The sequence below is a fragment of the Larus michahellis genome, chromosome 3 (genome assembly GCF_964199755.1).
Source record: "Larus michahellis chromosome 3, bLarMic1.1, whole genome shotgun sequence".
Lineage (NCBI taxonomy): Eukaryota > Metazoa > Chordata > Aves > Charadriiformes > Laridae > Larus > Larus michahellis.
In genome coordinates, this window is record NC_133898.1 from 65718686 (window position 1) to 65736239 (window position 17554).

Genomic DNA, 17554 nt, shown 5'->3' on the forward strand with positions numbered 1-17554 from the left:
GCTGAGGCAAAGAGCAGGTGTCACAGCACATCACCACCTTGCTGCACCAAAGCCCGTCAAGAGCAGTTCGTAAGCGTCACGGCAGAGGGGGTTTTGAAGGAAGACGCTAACAGCCATCATTATTACCTCTGGCAGGTGGCTTGATTCGAGTGAAATGATCCGAATCACAAAATCTGCTTTCCATCATCTGTGACTGCAAAACCCTGATAGGATATGAAGCAATGTTCCTCGAAGAAAAGCAGCAATTTGAAGTGCAGTACTCGCTGCAGTACAGTCAGTTAGTTAGCAATGGCATGAAGTGAAAAGGCGGGACAGAGCAAACATGCCCACTCGTCTGACATCTGGCTTAATGACATTATCAGCTGACAGCAAGAGTTCACAGTTTGCTTATGTTTGCTCTTTTATATCTATGGGTAATAGACTCTAATTGAAAATCCCCAATAAAATAATATTTTGGATAGAAATAGCAGGACTCTGAGGCTTGTTAATGCTTTTTAACTCTAGAGTCCCATTCAAATCAAGCTCAGAGCAGCAGTGACCATAGCCCTTATATGAAAGTTATGTAGTGGGAAGGGGAAAATTACTGAAAGCTTTGAGGGAGACATGAGTTAATAACAAGATCTAATATTACTGGGGGCTAGAAAGACTATCACCATAGACTCAGTCTTCTGGTGTTTCAGTTTTTGGACCAAGCCTTCTTTAAATGTCAAATTTGCCTGTGTCATTTCTCTTCCAGTCATTTTTATGGTGAAGTATACTTAGAGAGTCAAGGTCAGTTATGGCCAAGAACAATCCATATGAATGATGAAGAGACAGATCTTGTCTAATTGTCTTTGTGCCCAATGGGGTCTGACAGGTGACAGAAGCCGGGGGAATGAGGTCAGGCAGAGGAACAGTAGACGTGGTAGCAACAGAAAAACACATGTTATAGCACAGCATTCATCTTACAAGTATCAATCAGGGGTGATAGGGTAAACTCCATCCCAGCAAAATCAGACTGTAAGGAGAGATGAAAAGAAGATAAAATGGCAATCTTTCAAACAATACTGGACATTTTTTCTGTCTGTGGAAGAAAGCCTGGAGGTAGTTGATGAAATAGTGGCTAGAGAGATGACTAGGAGTCATTGGCATGTGTGTATGAAGGAGAACCTGGGAAGTGAGGCAGACAGAAAAGCAGAATCCCAGAAACGTTATACAAAAAAACCTGCTAGAGAGACTCCTAAATATTAAATGACATTAGACTATGCCAGTTTTGCCCGTGGGACAATGAAGGAAAAGGGAGAGGGCCGACTTCATTGGAAAGGTGAAAAAAACTGAATTTAGGCATCCACGTTTGAAAGAGGAGCTGATGTGTTTAATAGATAACAAGATGGACATGAGAACAGGACAGTGTGTTGTGTGTTTCTAAGATATTAGCTTCAGTATTTGTATTGCCAGTGATATAGCTGGACATATAGAAGAAGTGTGCATCTAAGAAAAGCACACTTGAAACATGTTTCAGCTCTGTAACCCAAAAATTGCCACTCGCTTCTTGTAGAGTTATCATCACATTAACAGAATCTTTCACACAGCCCCTTATTTATTTAAAGTGCTGACTGTCAGTATATTTTGTGGGCTGTGCATCCGCAGGGTGACTGAAAGTACTTTGTGCTGCTTAGGAAGAGGGCAACGGAGGACAGAGGGCAGAAAAAAATATTATTTCTCAGTTCTTGCAATTCTGGATTTTACTTTGGGTGAATGAGGATGAAATTCTCCTTCTAGAGAATGCCCAGTACTCTTCAAACCTCAGAACAGCCTGAGCAGATCCCCTGGGCCCCTTTAGATTTCAGTATTAACAATTTATCGTGATATCATAGGCAATGTACAGCTTCAAGTAGATTTGCATATCTTATTTATTATCAAACTGCACACAATGTAATCAGCAAAAATAGCATGGAGTTTATGCCTGTGCTAAGAAAAATTCCTTTGACAGCTTTCTGCTATGTATGCAGGTTGGAAGTTTCCCATTTTATTTCTAAGGCAGCACGTACCTGAGTGAACTCAACTTGGTGTCCCTGAGGGAGGGATCCATCTTTGGGAACTTCAGGCATCTGTAGTGTAAATGCGTACATCCTTGCTAGTCATCTACATTCTCTTTATGCTTAATGGGGAGAAATGAGCATTTCCAGGATGTGATTTATCTGATCCCAAGGGAAAAATACACTAAAATGGTTAAATGAACTGTGCCGCAAAATGATGCCGTTTTCAGTGGTGGTAGATGCCTGTGTTGTACAAGACCACAGTTAGCTGAAATAAATCCAACCTGCAGACTTGTATTTGGAGTTGCGCTGTGTCTATAGTATCTATAGTGTCTATCTATATGTTTATACTGTTCTTGTATTGCAACCCTTTGGTCTCATATTGTTAAAACACATAGAGAACAGTGCATTCCTTGAAAGGCAAATACTTTGTGAGTTCCAGACTGAAAATTCAGTAGTTCCTATGGACTTCTGTGGATTTGTTGTGATGAGATATATACAGGATCAGATGCATAGAGGATTGTGCACGTGACCTAGAGTCTGTATGATTGAAATGCTTGCTCTCTTCCAACAGGTATAAATCAAATGAGGATTATGTCTATGTCAGAGGTCGTGGCCGAGGAAAGTACATTTGTGAAGAATGTGGAATTCGCTGCAAAAAGCCAAGCATGCTCAAAAAACATATCCGCACTCATACTGATGTCCGGCCTTATGTATGCAAGTTGTGCAATTTTGCCTTCAAAACTAAAGGTACTTGACCCTTTTTGCTGATCTCTTGCCACTTCCCAAACAAATCGTGAGCTATTTTGCTGTCTGGGATCCAAGCACCCTTTACAATCAAGGAGAGAATTTTGATCAGAATAAAACTATTGCATTTATGTATATGGGACCTCATGAGAGAGGTTTTTCTCTTCTGTTTAATTGATCCAGGGATTCTGTGAGACTCCGAGACTCCTTGGGTAGCTTCATTAAGAGCTATAGGCTCTCGGCTGGTCCATCTGTCTGCAGAGAAAATGTAGTAACATAAGAACCGCCCTTACAAATAATACTTTCTGCCAAAATTGTTACATGGTGCAAATTTTAATTGCAGCAACCCTTAAATGCTACCAGGAGAGTACACTTGTTATGACATAATGTAGAAGCAGAGCATCAGCTGCTGAGGAAAACATGTCTTCACAGGCTTTACAGTGGGTCAGTTTCAAGTTTATAAATAATGTACGTCTCCCAGATGGGCCACTCCATCCACTGTGGCATTAATTATGAATAGAGATCTGATAGCTTGTGTTCACATGTATTTATCAGCACAGAAAAAAGCTTCCATTTGTCACCCTGAGGCCACAGATAATGATATTCTTTGGAATTCGGATTTGCATTGCAACTATCTCCTTAAAAGAGAAAAATCTTTTTCTTTGGTAGCATTTCTATGTAGCACAGCCCAAATGAGCCTTACATTCTCAGTTTCTTAGCTTCCCTTTGGCAGACAAGGGAAATGGATTCTGGTCCCAGTGCGCTGAACTTACTTGAAGGGGGAGAGAGGAAGCTGAAGGAAATTTCTCCCAAGATCTCAGTGCAGCTTCATGGCTGTTTTGAGGATTGAGAACTGTAATAGTTTCCATGACTCCAGCAGTTCTTCCTCTGCCAAAGATGGGAATAGCTGATGGATGGTAGTAGACCCGTCAGCCTAATTTAAGATGAGAACTTTCATGGGGGTGTAGAGACAAAGACAAGGAGCTGCTCTTTGTAGTCCCAGTAGACAATCTGGTGAGCTGTTCGTGGATCATTGTTTACATTCGACATTGCTGGAGGAACGGGTCTTGAGGAGGGACTTGAAGAAGGATTGTGGTTTTGCAGCTGTGTTCAGAGAGGACATTCCAGGCAGAAGGGATGGCCTGGAAAGAAATGCGAAATTGCTTGCTGAGGCTGGCATTTCTGGCAGAGAAGAAACAGGGAGGTGGTATGCTATTGCACAAGAAGGGCATGAGTAGGAAGAGCCTTCGAAGTACAAGAAGTGTTTTACTGGTGTTTTACTGCTTATGAGCAGTTGTCAGCCTCATATCTATTGTTGCTTTTTTCTGAGAACAGTAAAAGACAGACCTTCAGAGGTACTTAGGTTTTCAGTGTACACCCTGAACGTTTAGCCATCCAGAGGCATCTGTGGCCAGGTTACACTTGTCATGCAGTGCACAGGCACAATGAGAAACTCTTACTGAGAAAGGAATTATTTGAACTAGCTGGCACTGATAGTCAGAGGAGAAGAGCCTGGCTTGTGAGCTTCTAAGCACACCTCCACTATCCAACAGAGTGGTACGGTGTTCCTGCCCCGAGGTTGCATGTGCCACATGCACCATCTGGAGATGCCGGTTGGAGTCCCAGGAGCAGCATAGGTACATTCACAGAGTGCTTTCCTTGAGCTAAGAAGCACCATGTCTTGGTAGTGGGTTGGGTTTGCTTGTGCCATGCTTTCCCCGTTGCATGTTACAAATGTGATTGAAGTGGTTAATGGATTAGAGCGATATTCTCATTTCTCTAGCTTGTGCTTTGTGCTCGAGATTCTTTGCCATGAAATGTCTCTTGAGGCCAGTCTCAACCCAGTTTTCTTATCTGTGAAAAAACAGACCAAGACAGGCACTCCATAAAGTCAGTCTAGTGTTAGATTGCTCCCTCAGGGGAATGGGAGATCTGATTTCAAATCCCTGCTGTGTCTGGTACAGATCCGTACTCCAAATCAGGGAGCTGAACCTGGATTTCCCACATCCCAGGTGAACACTGTACGTACAGCTCTTCTCAGTTCAGAGACCGCAGCAAGACGGTGAACTTGCATAGAGAAGTCTCCCATAAATGTCTTTTTTGTGGGGTACTTTTGCTTCAATATGTTTCAAACACACTGACATTTGGAACCTCCATGTTGTACCTGGGAGAGCCCTCAGCTTGAAGTGCTGCTGTGAAACTAGGAGTGTGAGCCCTGAACGGCTGATGTGCATTGGACTTACTTTGATGTCCAAACAGTCTGTACATGTCACGAACACCGAGTCCAGGGATAGATAACATTCAAAAGTGAGTTTTTTAGCTTGCTGGTGTGCCTAAATGTCATGTGGAAAATTGGAGAGATGCCTATATACCTCTCAGGCCCTGAGTTTAAGTTTATTTGAAATTTTTCTTTTTTTATTTGGAAGATATAAAAACCTACTCTTATTAAAATAGGCTCTGAGGGCAATGGGCTGGATGAGTCAGCCCTGTCTGTTGTGGTTGTTTTTAAACTAAAACCCCCATCTGCAGGATAACGGATTTAAGATACACCAAAACCTGACTTGGAGAGTGATCTTTGCTGTTGTCCGTTAATTAGATTAATCTCTGATCCGTAGGAAATCTGACAAAACATATGAAGTCTAAAGCACACATGAAAAAATGCCTGGAGCTTGGAGTATCAATGACATCCGTAGATGATGCTGAAACCGAAGAAGCAGGTATGCCAGAATGATTTAATTCAGTTGGAATGGCCTCTGGAGTATGCAAATGACTCATTGCACTTTAGCACAGTGGCTGGCATGGGAAAATATATTAAGAGTATTTGGGGCATTTTTTAATTAAGAGGCATCTTTTTAATAAACAGGAAGTATGAAAAATAAATCCGATCCATTTGTCTGCGTTACACTTTTTATTAAGATACTTGAGGAGGAGCTAGAAATAAAAGAATGACCTGTTGTCATCTGTCTCATACAAAGTTCCCCATGTTTTCAATTTAGATGTGAGAGATGGCAGCATTTAGCAAAGTTGCAAGGTGGGGTAGGGTGAATTTGCTTTTTATACTTCCTTTCAAGGATAGAGCTTTAAGGTATTGCTATGGAAAATTGTGGTTTGAGTCTATGAAGAGTGGCTTTATGCAGCCATCCCAGATGAAGAGCATCCAGCGATGGCGGTGGGTGTGCTGGGTGGGGAATGAATGTGGCGGAAGGCGTAAGAGGTGGGGTGTGTGCTCACCATTTTGGCTTGCTGTGGCTGTTTCAGAAAACATGGAGGACATGCAGCAGGAGGCAGAGAAGAGTAGCAACCTGGCAGGCCTGTCAGCAGAGCACCAGTTTTCTGACGCGGAGGAGTCAGACGGCGAGGATGGTGATGACAACGACGATGACGATGAAGATGAGGATGATTTTGATGATACTCAGGGAGACTCGACACCAAAAACCAGATCAAGAAGCACCAGCCCGCAGCCCCCTCGGTTCTCCTCCCTGTCGGTGAACTCGGCTGGGGCATCACAGGGGGCTTCCCCTGAGGGCTCTCTTTCCGTGGGACACTCCTCCCTCATCAGTTACTTGGTCACCTTACCTAGCATTCAGGTTACTCAGCTTATAACACCAAGCGACTCCTGTGAAGACTCACAGATGACAGAATATCAGAGGTTTTTCCAGAGTAAGAGTACCGATTCAGAGCCTGATAAAGACAAGTTGGACATACCTAGTTGCATGGATGAGGATTACGTGCTTTCCTTAGACCCCAGTTCGTCTCCAAGGGACCTCTCACCTTCCAGTCAACAGTCGTCACCCGGCTATGATTCTTCACCCTATAGAGATAACTCACCAAAGAGGTATTTAATGCCAAAAGGCGATTTGTCACCCAGAAGGCACCTGTCACCTCGAAGAGATATTTCACCCATGAGGCATCTTTCCCCACGGAAGGAGGCTGTGCTGAGGAGAGAGTTATCACCAAGACGGGACATGTCACCAAGACGTCACCTATCGCCAAGGAGACCAATGTCACCAGGGAAAGACGTGTCTGTTCGAAGAGATTTGTCTCCTAGGCGAGAGAGGAGATATATGGCCTCTGTTAGAGCGGCATCTCCCCGGAGGGGCTTATACCATAATCCAGCGTTGTCCATGGGTCAATATTTACAGTCTGAATCTATTCCAGTGGGGCATTCAGTAAGTATGAAAGAATATTTTCACTCCTGTTGTCAAAAACAGTGTTCTTACCTAATCTGTCCATAGGATTTTAAAAAACTTTGCAGCTTTGTAGAAGAAGAAGGCATAAGCTTTGAACCATGGCGGGAAGTCCCGGAACAAATGCAAGAAATCTGGAATAGGCAGGGACCAAGACGGGATGTTGATTCAGTTAGATGCAACAGAATCAGCCTAAGGGTCAAATCTTCACTTGGTACAAGCCTGAGTAGCTCCATTAACTTCAATGAAATTAGGCTAGCTTACATTAACTGCCTCCATCTTTATTATATTTATTTTATATATATATTTTATTATATTATTTTAAAATGTCCCAGGAAGCTTACATGGCACGTGGGGCTTCTTTCTGCACTGTAAAACGTTTTACATCCCAGACTGTCAGATGGGATCGAGCCCAGATCAGGGCTTAAGGCCCTCATATTGCAGTACGGTGCCCATCACCAAAGTATTGTTTAATGGAATAAAAACGCTACAATAAATGGAACCTCTCAGAAAAGCAGGGTGCCCATCGAAATCAGGATTTGTGGATGGAGTTTAAAGGATGTGTTCGTGTGACAGGAGCAGGCAGCTGTCTGCCCCGCAGAAAGTGCCATCACGACTGGCTGTTTCGGCAGGGATGCAACCGTCTGGGTGGAAATGGAAATATGCAAAACTTGCACAGCTGCTGTCTCTGCTGTTCCCTTTCAGTAAATCAGCTCTCAGAAACTGCCGACTTGGCACTTTTGGCAGGCCCTAGCATTCACAAAGCACTCCCTCCATGAATAAATTTGGTCTTTAGAGTTAAGGAACTTTTTTTATTTATTGCTTTTATTTATTTATTTAGTATGCTTCCCTTGCCATGTTTGATGTTGCTGCTGCCCTCTCATTGCCTGCTTTATCAGCCCATATGTGTGGGTTCAAGCCGGGCAAGCTGTGACAGGCTCCCACTGCCTCCCGGTTCCTGAATCCCTGCCCTCCTCCCAGCAGGGCTCTCCTCCCCGCTTCCTCATCGCCAGTCTTCTCGGCTCTTTGGGAAGTCTTTGTGGTGCTTCTCTGCAGAGAAGAATTGAACCCTGAGCTCATAAAATCAGCATTTCCAGAGCTCTGGGGTGAATTGCTCTGTCGAGCTGGTGTGCTCCTTGCGCCTGGGAATGGAGTGAGGGATGCAGCTGGGCAAAGGTGGCTGAAGCAGGGATGGACCAAACAGAGCCGAGATGCCGCCGGCCTGGCAGATCCAAAAGTCAGGGGGATAAGGGAAAGCTGCAATGTGTGTAGGAGAGAACAATGCAGTACTTCTCCAGCTTAGACTATGCCCTGGTAAGTTGTCGGGGAGAGCAGCAAAGAGGGGTGGCTGGCTAAGCGGTCCCTGAGGAAGGGCATGCTGAAACCCTGCTGCACTTTCATAGGGCCCATCACTGTGTAGCTGAGAGAGGATACAAATCCCGCCAGGGGTTCTACTGACAAAGTAAGGAAGCACAACAAGAAGATAAAGAGCCACCAGTTTAACAGTCACGATGTCTTAGTATCAAGTGGAAGGGATTATACGAGATGCCACAGCTGACATTGTGCAGGGAGCCCCAGTCCCTAATGTCCTGCGTGAGATACTTCCACTGGCATCCTGTAGTAGAGATTTTGGATGTGTGAGGATGCTGGCAAAAGGGTGTGTAACAGTCACCCTTGGCCATCTGACAGTTCTTGCTGTAATGTTTGCCTTGTGTGTTATGCACACCTTCGAGCAAGGCGTTTAGCACATTATGAGGACTCTTTTAGCACCCTTAGCTCCTTCTTTTGGAAAGTCCACCGTGCCAGATGGGCTTTTAACACTTACCTTATTTTTGAGGTAGGATCAGGCATGTGGCAGTGAAAAACCCAATGTAAAAGATCGTTTGTCCTACAGAAAGCATTGGCAACTCAGTGGCACGTTGAGTGTTTTGAGAGAGAAGCCCAGACCTCAGTACATTCGCTGGAACCTGAACACAGGCATCACTGGAAGCAGAGCCCAGGCAAATTTAAATGAGGAAATGACAAGTGAGGATGATTGCCCATCTCAACTGCAAGGACTGCAAGGAAGGAAAGATGGATTCCTCACCTCTTGATGCCTTTCTGGAAGGCATACTTCAGCCAAACAGTAGCTGAGTTTAGGTGAAACACAAGTTATTATACTCAGTGTGTGGGAAGACAAATAACACCTGAGCTTGCTATAAATGAAAGCTGTCAGAGAAGAAAAAGGAATAAAGGCTGTTTTTCACTTTCAGAGAAGTGAAATCCAGCAAATCAGAACATGGTTAGCAACTGCATCAGTGATGCAGATGCCAGTTTACAATCCCGCTTCCTCTTTCAGAGCTGCATTGGGTTCACAGTCCTTGTAGGAATAAGAGTGGTTTTGTGCGTCTGCTGCCTGCAGTTCCCAGAAGAGGCCAGTTTTCTTTCTTCTCCACTGAAATTGATGTATTTGCTCTAGTCTCTTTGGCCAGTGGTGGTCTAGTTCCCCTTCATGTTACTTCCCCTTGGACGTCATGCACTTTTGTGGTCCTGTGCAAAGAGCTTGTAAAGTGCTCTGGCACTGGAAGCACCACATAGAAAGCAATCGTACAGAAAAATACACTTTTTTTTTTTCTTTGGCAGTTAATAACAGGATACACTCTTGCAGCAGGATACTCTCTCCAAAGTAGCCTAAGGCTCTGGTTGGTGCTGGTGCACATTTGGCTTTGGAAAGTTAAGTGCCCATCTTTAAATTTAAAGGCAGATCCCCATTGCTCTCTGAATACATTCGGGATCTCCTCTTCAGTCAATGGCAGAGGTCTCTGTCCTTTCTGAGGAGGCTGGTGCTGTTATTGAAGGGCTCTTATTCTTCTACCCAGTCATTTTATGCCGGTCCTGAGAGAAAGAGGAGAGATGGGAAGGCTGCTTTTGTGCACCCTGAGTGCATCTCTGTTAGTGCTTTAGTTTGGATCAGGCTAACTGATCCACTCACATTGCAGAGCAGTCACGGAATAAGTGACCTGGATTGTTTTCAGATTAAATTAAACCAGACAATGTGCACCAGGAGTGTAGCAAGTGCATTTAAACTGTGAGTTGGGCGTTCAAGTGAGCAAGAAGAGACCACATAGTCCAAAGCAACCTTCCCCTCCAACCCCACAACCCCACTTATATTGTGAATGTGGGATCGAGGACCAGCAGTTTCACCCTGTTCCTGCTTGTCCCCACTCCTAGTGCACCCTGCTACTTCCTAGCGTGGACCAGAGCTTTTGCCTCTTCTTCCAGTCCCAGGGCTAGACACAATGAGACCGTGAATATATCTTGCTGTGAGCGGTACAAACTTGTTCCTAGCAACTGTTTTAGCTTGTAGGAGGTAGTGGGATTTGCTCATGTTGCTGTTTTGTTGCGCCTCTCATTCATTTTGAGGTCTGAAGCCTGTCTCGATATATCCAGAAGGGCTGAAGGGAGTTAGGCACCTCTATATCCACTTGAAAGTCAATAGGACTTAAGATCCTTTGATCGTCCCAGACATGTGGATATTCAATCCCTTCCCAAGCACTCAATACTTTATCATCTTGGGTGAAATGTGTTCCTGAACAGAAAGCCAGCATAACACTTCTGAAGTCCAGGTAACTGTAAATACTGGTGTACGTGGGCTGCCCTGGTGCATTCTCAGCAGGACTGCAAGTCGAGCGGATGCTGAAACTGAAGTCCACACAGATTTATGGTCACTTTAATAAGCATCATGTCTTTCAGAACGCACATCGGTAATAAGCTCTGTTATTGAATTTCGCAATAGAGTTCAACTTTTTCTGATTTTTAACTTTAAAAAGCCTCAAGTACATTACGATAGGGTAATCAAAGAGATTGTTTTCCACCCGCCATCTTTTTTGCAAGCTGTGGTCTGAGGCTGTCAGGAGGATGTCTGTGAAGGGTGCTTGGCTTTGAAATACGATCTTCCTCTTAATCCCCCCTAGCCTGTTTTGGGTGATGTATGAGATATAGGGTAAGCCCTATCTCATGCCTTAGGCATTCTGAGGGACCTGTGAAGCAGGATGTGGCTTTGCTCAGGGATGTGGTGTGGCAGTCTAGCTTTATGACCAGGTCTGAGAGTTTAATGAAAAGTTCCTACAGAGTATTGTTGGGTGGGAAACTATATGTCACCTGGAGCTGGAGGGAAATACACTCAACTGCAACAAACGAGAATTAATAGGAAATGAACTGGATTCCCATCACCTGAAAAAGAGAGGAGCTCATCTCACTGCACTGGCTGCAACCCATTCTGACTGCACCGCAATCAGTGTGACTTTCTGCTCTGTGCTCAGTGATGGGATATAATACTTACCCTGTCAACAGAGCAAAGTCTTTGCATTTTCGGGATGTTTGTTAACAGCTCCTCTGATATTCAGTCTTTCCCCGTAAAAAGATGTATCTGTGTGTCTGCTTGTAGGTATGAAAATGCTAGATATTGGTAAAGGAAATAAAAGCTGGGAGAGAGGCATGAACAGTTATTAATGCCTGTAACCATTTATGTTGGCTGTTTCCAAACTCATCTGCCAGAGCTAGAGAAAGATAATCCAATATGTGCTCACCCAGGCTTGGAAGGCATCCAGTGGACACGCATACATTGTCACTGTCTATGTAAAAATTACGCATATGAGACATATATTGGATGATACTGCTGATCGTGAAGCGTGTAGCAGTTTCTACCATGTTAGCCACCTCTATCCGACAAGGACAGAGTGCTGCTCTATTCCCTTTTGAAACTGTGGCAAGGTACAACATGAAGCCAATGTCTTTCTCAATTAGAGATCTGTGTATGACTAGGTTTGTTCTTTGATGAGTTTTACTCCTTTTTTTTGGTTGCTTTTGCTCTATTTCCCATAGCCCAAGTTCACGTCAGGTGCAATAGTGATAAATGTCATAGCTTAGGAAACATCCAAGAGCAAGAGGACAGTATGACTGAGAAACGGGTTGACAGACCAAAGATGGAAAAAACAAGGGGGCAAGCAGCTGTGCAGAGGTGAGGTTAGCGATAGGAAGGACTGACAGGATAGGTGAACTATGTCTTGTGGCTTAGCAACTGCAATTTATTCTGTAAATTTTTCCCCATTCAGCGGTATAACTTGCTGTCACTGTGCTTTCTTATGACAGTTTCTCTTTTATGAGACTCAAGTGTCTCACTTTCTGAATAGGAAAATTCCCAACATAGATCAGGCTCTGAATAATAACATCCCTTAAGTTCGAGCCTGATGATTATGGGTCACCCTTCCTGTCTCGACTTTGATTTATATCGAACAGGACAAAGCATCTGAGCGCAGTGAGATTGAGCCCCTGGGTAGCACAGAAACTGAATCTTTAATTGCCCCCTAAACCGGTTCTCTGGGATGGGATCAAGAGGTTGCTTAATGCCCTGAGAGCTAGGATTTCCCAGCAGTGAAGTGCTGCCGCTTTAATGCATTGGCATTTCACAGCGCAGTCCTCGGGCTGCCGCGCCAAGGCTGTGGTAGCAGTACAGCTCTGGGGCAATTGATAGGTGTTTGGTCAATTTGCAGAGCAGAGATGAGCATTTTCGTTCGTTTAATTTCCTACGGGAGTCCCTGAGAGTTGTGTGGCCAAATCCCACACACAATTATGAAAATGTCATCCTGCACTTCTGTCATCGTTATTCCTCTGGTCAGCAATAAATGATACTTAATCATCAGATGGAAAACAAATTTTAAAAGTTAAGAATGAAAAAAAGAGAAACCCAAAAGCCTGGGGCATATTTAATACTGAGTGGAGATGGAGCTATTCATTCTTCCAAGGCAGGAACTAATGGGAAGGCACTGAAAATGTCAATATTGCGAGATTGGTTTTTATTAGCCGTTACAAAATCCCTCATTCTTCTCAATCCCATTATGAGTGGGTGAGTCTCCCTGTGACAGAATCATCACTTTCACTCACAGCTAATGCCTGTGCTTTTGTTATTATTTACTGTTTACACTACAGATAGGCCAGAGTGGTGCTCCATTGTCTTAATGACTATAAAAATTTGGGTCTTCATTGCACAGAGGCACTTGAACTTCCATGGAAATACCCGTCCCCTTTCATCAAGAACTGGGTAAAACTCATGGTGGAGGGTAGGAGGAGCAAGTGCCTTCTCTGGGGCTCCAGAGCAGTTGGGACGGCAGGCAGAAAATACGTACATGCAGTCAGATTTTTCCCATACTGCCAAGCAGTGGTGGCAAGCAGGGAGCCTTCGGATGTGTTTTTCTCCGCAACAAAGTCTTGATACCCAGCGTGGACTGGCAATACCAGCACAGTTCGCACAGTTTGCCAAAAGAGAGGGTAAGATGGATCTCCTGGCCAAATTTCTCCTGGGGAATGAAACTCTACCCCAAATTCTCTCCGCAGTTTCAGTTGAATATAATACTCTTCACTTCCTGACCTAAATTGCTGCATTGTGTTGCTGAACGCTCTTAACTAGCTGCTGCCTTTCACCTCGGGGGCACGAGCCCTGTAGGGCTGAGCTAAGCAAAACCTCCTATGTTGTTTGGATAAGCAATTAGTGGAGTTTTCCAAACGCTTTGGGATCCATCTGGATGAAAGGTGCTGCGCGAATGGGAGGTTGGGTTAGACAGAAAAGCAGATAGGTGGTTTGGCAGCCGGACAAGAATTTTGCTAGTAGCAGCGCTGACATTTCTTTTGTTTTTTTTTCTGGTTACAGAGAAGGGGGTTGTCTCAGGGGCCTTACTTCAACGTATATGGAGAAAAAGGAGGTATGGAGCACCACGGGCCTAGCCCGTTCCCTGAAGGTCCGAGCGACTACGTCTTCAGTCATCTTCCACTACACTCCCAGCAACAGATCCGAGCGCCCATCCCCATGATGCCTATCGGGGGTATCCAGATGGTCCATTCAGTACCGGTGGCCCTTTCAGGTTTACATCCTCCGTCCGCTCTGGCCCTGCAGAGGGAGGGCTCTGAGGAGAAGCAAAGAGGAACTGCGGAAATCCTTACAAAAGAATCGTATGGTATTTCCAAGCACCATGAGAAGCGTACCTCTCCGCACAGCTTGCACCCCACCGCTCCCTCCAGCGCGCCCTCCTCTCCCTTGCTGCTGCTGACGCAGAGCACATCGGAGGACAGTGTCGTAGCTACTGAGAGGGAGCAGGAGGAGAACATACAGACTTGTACAAAAGCCATAGCCTCTCTGCGAATCGCCACAGAAGAAGCCGTTCTGCACGGGGCGGAGCAGCTGCAGAGGCCTTCTGAGCCTCACCAGAAACCCTTAGAAAGTGCACATTTTAGCATTAAACACTTTAGTGGATCTGAGCCGGGCCAGACCTGTGCCTCAGCCACCCATCCTGACTTGCACGGTGGTGAACAGGACAGTTTTGGTACATCACAGACTGCGTTAGCCCATCCCACCTTTTACAGCAAGAGCTTTGTGGACGTCCGGCAGTTGGGCTTTCACAGCAGGAGCGAGCCCCCATCAAGCACACAGGAAAGAAAAGATCCGTCATCTGAGAAGAGCAAGCCACATTGATCTGAGATGCATGGAGACTTTCACTCATACATTTACCCCACTTTTTTTTTTTTTTTCTAGAGATAGAAGTATTCAACTTTACAGCATGCCTGTTCTAAGTTACAGTAGTTTGCTATTATATATACTTTTGTTATATCAAAAGAATTAGATAAAATAACAAGTCATCTTGAGCCTGACCAAAACTAAATTTGAAATTCTTATTGGGTCTGGTACTTTTAAATTGTACAGATGTTTGTGCCTTTTCTTTACTTTGCTTATATTCTTATAAGCATTTTTTTAGCAGTAATTTGTACATATTTTAGAATTTGTGTATCTGCTTTGTAATAAATGTAATTTCTTTCCTTTTTTGGACACTTGGATCTAAATGATGTAAAGCAAAACAGCATCAATATATGTGAGGTTGCACTAAAACATATTTTTATATGATTAAAACTGAACAGCTTTTATGTACAGCTCTGATTCTGTAATACTAATATTTATTTACTTTGTTTCATAAATTGTAAATTTTTTTCTTAATGTTGTGGATTGCTTTTCTATGTGAAGCATGGGATTTACTGTTGCGTAATTAGAACAAAATGTATATTGTAAAACAAGATATTTAAACTAGAGTATCTTATCTTATTCTGCACTTATGCATTAGTTAAAAAGAAAAGATAAAGGATGTATCAGTCAGTTCTTAACTCCTGTAATTTTTTTTTGTCTCTTGTTTGCCGGATTGACTATAACTTAAGTGCTGATTGTGATTTTAAACTGATAGTACCGTAAAGCATTAAAGTAAAACAATGTGCTATTGTGAGTTTTTTCAAAGCTTTATAAAACAGTTATAAATATATTAAAAGTATTTGGTCTTATGTGAACATGTTGATCTATATACTCCTTTAAAAAGCGATGGGAAAACATTCCACCCCATGTAAATATGTGCAAGTGCATCACTGGTGCCGTCTGTGTCACTCAGCGGGACAGGAGAGGTTTGCTGTGCTGCCGGGTGCGGAGCCGGGGCACCGCTGGCCACCAGCGGGCAGAGTCCAGCCTCCAGCAGCAGGGTGGCCAGGCCCCTACGGCCACACGGGGCTGGGCGAGGAGCCGGCCCGCTGGCTCGCCCCGCTGAGCCCCGGCAGTCCCCTGCTCGCGAGGGATGACCTTGGGGCATAGGTGTCATGCGAACGTGCCCTGGAGTGTCAGAAAGGGCTTTGGAGCAGGAAATGAAAGGTGTCTCCTTGTACTTGAACACCACGGCTGGTCACTGCCTGCTGCGGTACCCGGGTCAGCTTCAGGGGAGGATGACGGAGGAGCTTCATAGGAGCTTCAGGGTCAGCTTCGGGGGAGGAGCATGGCCGTGCGGAGAGGCAGAGAGCACCGCCACCCCGGCCTCTTCAAGGAGCGGGATTCATGGTCGAGAAAGTCACAGTCTTCCAGAGCAGGGTCTCCATCTGGATGAGGCTTGCTCCAGAGGAAAGTCAGGAGGAGCCCGGGCTTGTGTTTGAACGCGTGTGGTGGGTTACCACTACCACCAGCAGCATGAGTGTGTGCACGCGTGTGCACACAGACACACTCAAACACACACACACACACACACACACACACACACACACACACGAAAGAAACCAACGACCTGGATTATATTTTGTGCTATTTAGTGGATTATAAATCTGTGAAACCAAGTTTGTATATTGACTTACAATACATTTAAGGAGTGTTCTTTAAAAAGAAATAAATATACAGTTACATGCACCAGGTGTCTAGTTTTCATGTGTTCTTTGAATTTTCCAGGTTTACTGGCGTTCCAGTATATTGTTAGAACATTTTATTCCCAAGCGCTGGTTTCCCACAGAAGGAGTGCCCTTAAGATTGTGAGCGGCAGTGAAAAATGTGGATCGTATTTTGGCCTCCTCAGATACTATCAACTTAAACCAGTTTATTTCTCCAATAATACCATGTGGGGACAGAACCACAGCTGGTACGTTGTCGTTGCCATTCTAGCACGATGGCGTATGACCCGTGTAATACCATAATGGACGGTGACCCCTTCTAACCATTAAAGGTTGGTTTCTCACATCCATTGCAGTGTTCCTACCTTTATTCCAGATCATGAGGGTAACCTTGCCAAGATAAGCGCATGCCAGAAAACTTGCTCATCTCAGACTGGAGAGAGGAGAAGCAGTGTGTGTAGCTGGAGGTGAGCAGCTTGTTGGATCATGCTTCCCTAAAAAAAGGAGAAGTCAGTTTTACATTCTAAATAAACAAGCCTTGTCTGATAAAAGCCTCTCTCTTCTCCTCCTTGGCTGCACGGCTGGATTGTGAACAAAATGCTCTGCACAATGATCAGCTAATCAGGTAATCACAGATATTTTTTTAAAAGGGAACCAGGCAACCCCCGGTGGTAAATGCTCTGTTAACATAGCCTGTATAAGCAGCCACCTTACTGTGGGAGTTACCTCTGGCTTGTTTGATTATTTTAATTAATTTGCAGCTGCAATTTACCATCTACCTTTTCAGCCTTCGGGCATTTTTTTTTTTTAATAATCATTGAGCAAGTATCACTGAGATTACTTGTGATATTTTTGGGTTACAATGGAGCAACCCTAAAGAGGTTTCAGGTACTTATAATCTTAATTGTATTTTCTTAATGAGTTAATGTTTATAAAGTGCTTTGAACAAATCATAGCCTCATAGAAAGCCTAGGCATCAATGATGACCACTTTGCACGCTGTGGGAGGGGTGTGGAGGAGGAAAGCAAACACGGCCGACAGAAGTTTTCCCGGGCGTGGGCAATTTTCGGAACCAACAGAGCTGGTAGAGCAAACCAGGACTGGGGGACAGACAATTTCATGAGCCCTCTGCCTGCTCTCTCCCGGCTGCAGCTGGCTCCAAGCCCTCCGTGGTGAGGAAGGTGCGGGGCTGCCTTTGTGCCCCACGGTACCGAGATAACACCCTCCCCGGTCGGGCTCAGCGCTGGGGGAAGGCAGCTGCACCGCTCCCAGCCGGGGCTGTTGGTCTCCGGGCAAGGCTTGGCGGCCCCCGTGTGTGCTGACAGTCTCTCTGAGGGTGACGGGGAGGGGGTTCGTCCAAAATGACTTGGTGCGGTGGGGGCATGTAGT

General features: G+C 44.7%; 1 protein-coding gene across 8 annotated transcripts in view; it reads left to right on the forward strand.

Moving 5' to 3' along the window:
* The window catches only part of HIVEP2 (HIVEP zinc finger 2), a 144429-nt gene extending 129116 nt beyond the window's left edge, over positions 1-15313 (forward strand). For all 8 annotated transcript variants that reach the window (XM_074580545.1, XM_074580542.1, XM_074580543.1 and 5 more), the window contains 4 exons: positions 2593-2768; positions 5381-5482; positions 6024-6934; positions 13638-15313. In XM_074580545.1, the coding sequence (XP_074436646.1) occupies positions 2593-2768; positions 5381-5482; positions 6024-6934; positions 13638-14456 (2008 nt within the window). In that variant the 3' untranslated portion in view covers positions 14457-15313. The remainder of the gene's footprint in view (positions 1-2592; positions 2769-5380; positions 5483-6023; positions 6935-13637) is intronic.
* The last annotated feature ends 2241 nt before the right edge of the window (positions 15314-17554 follow it).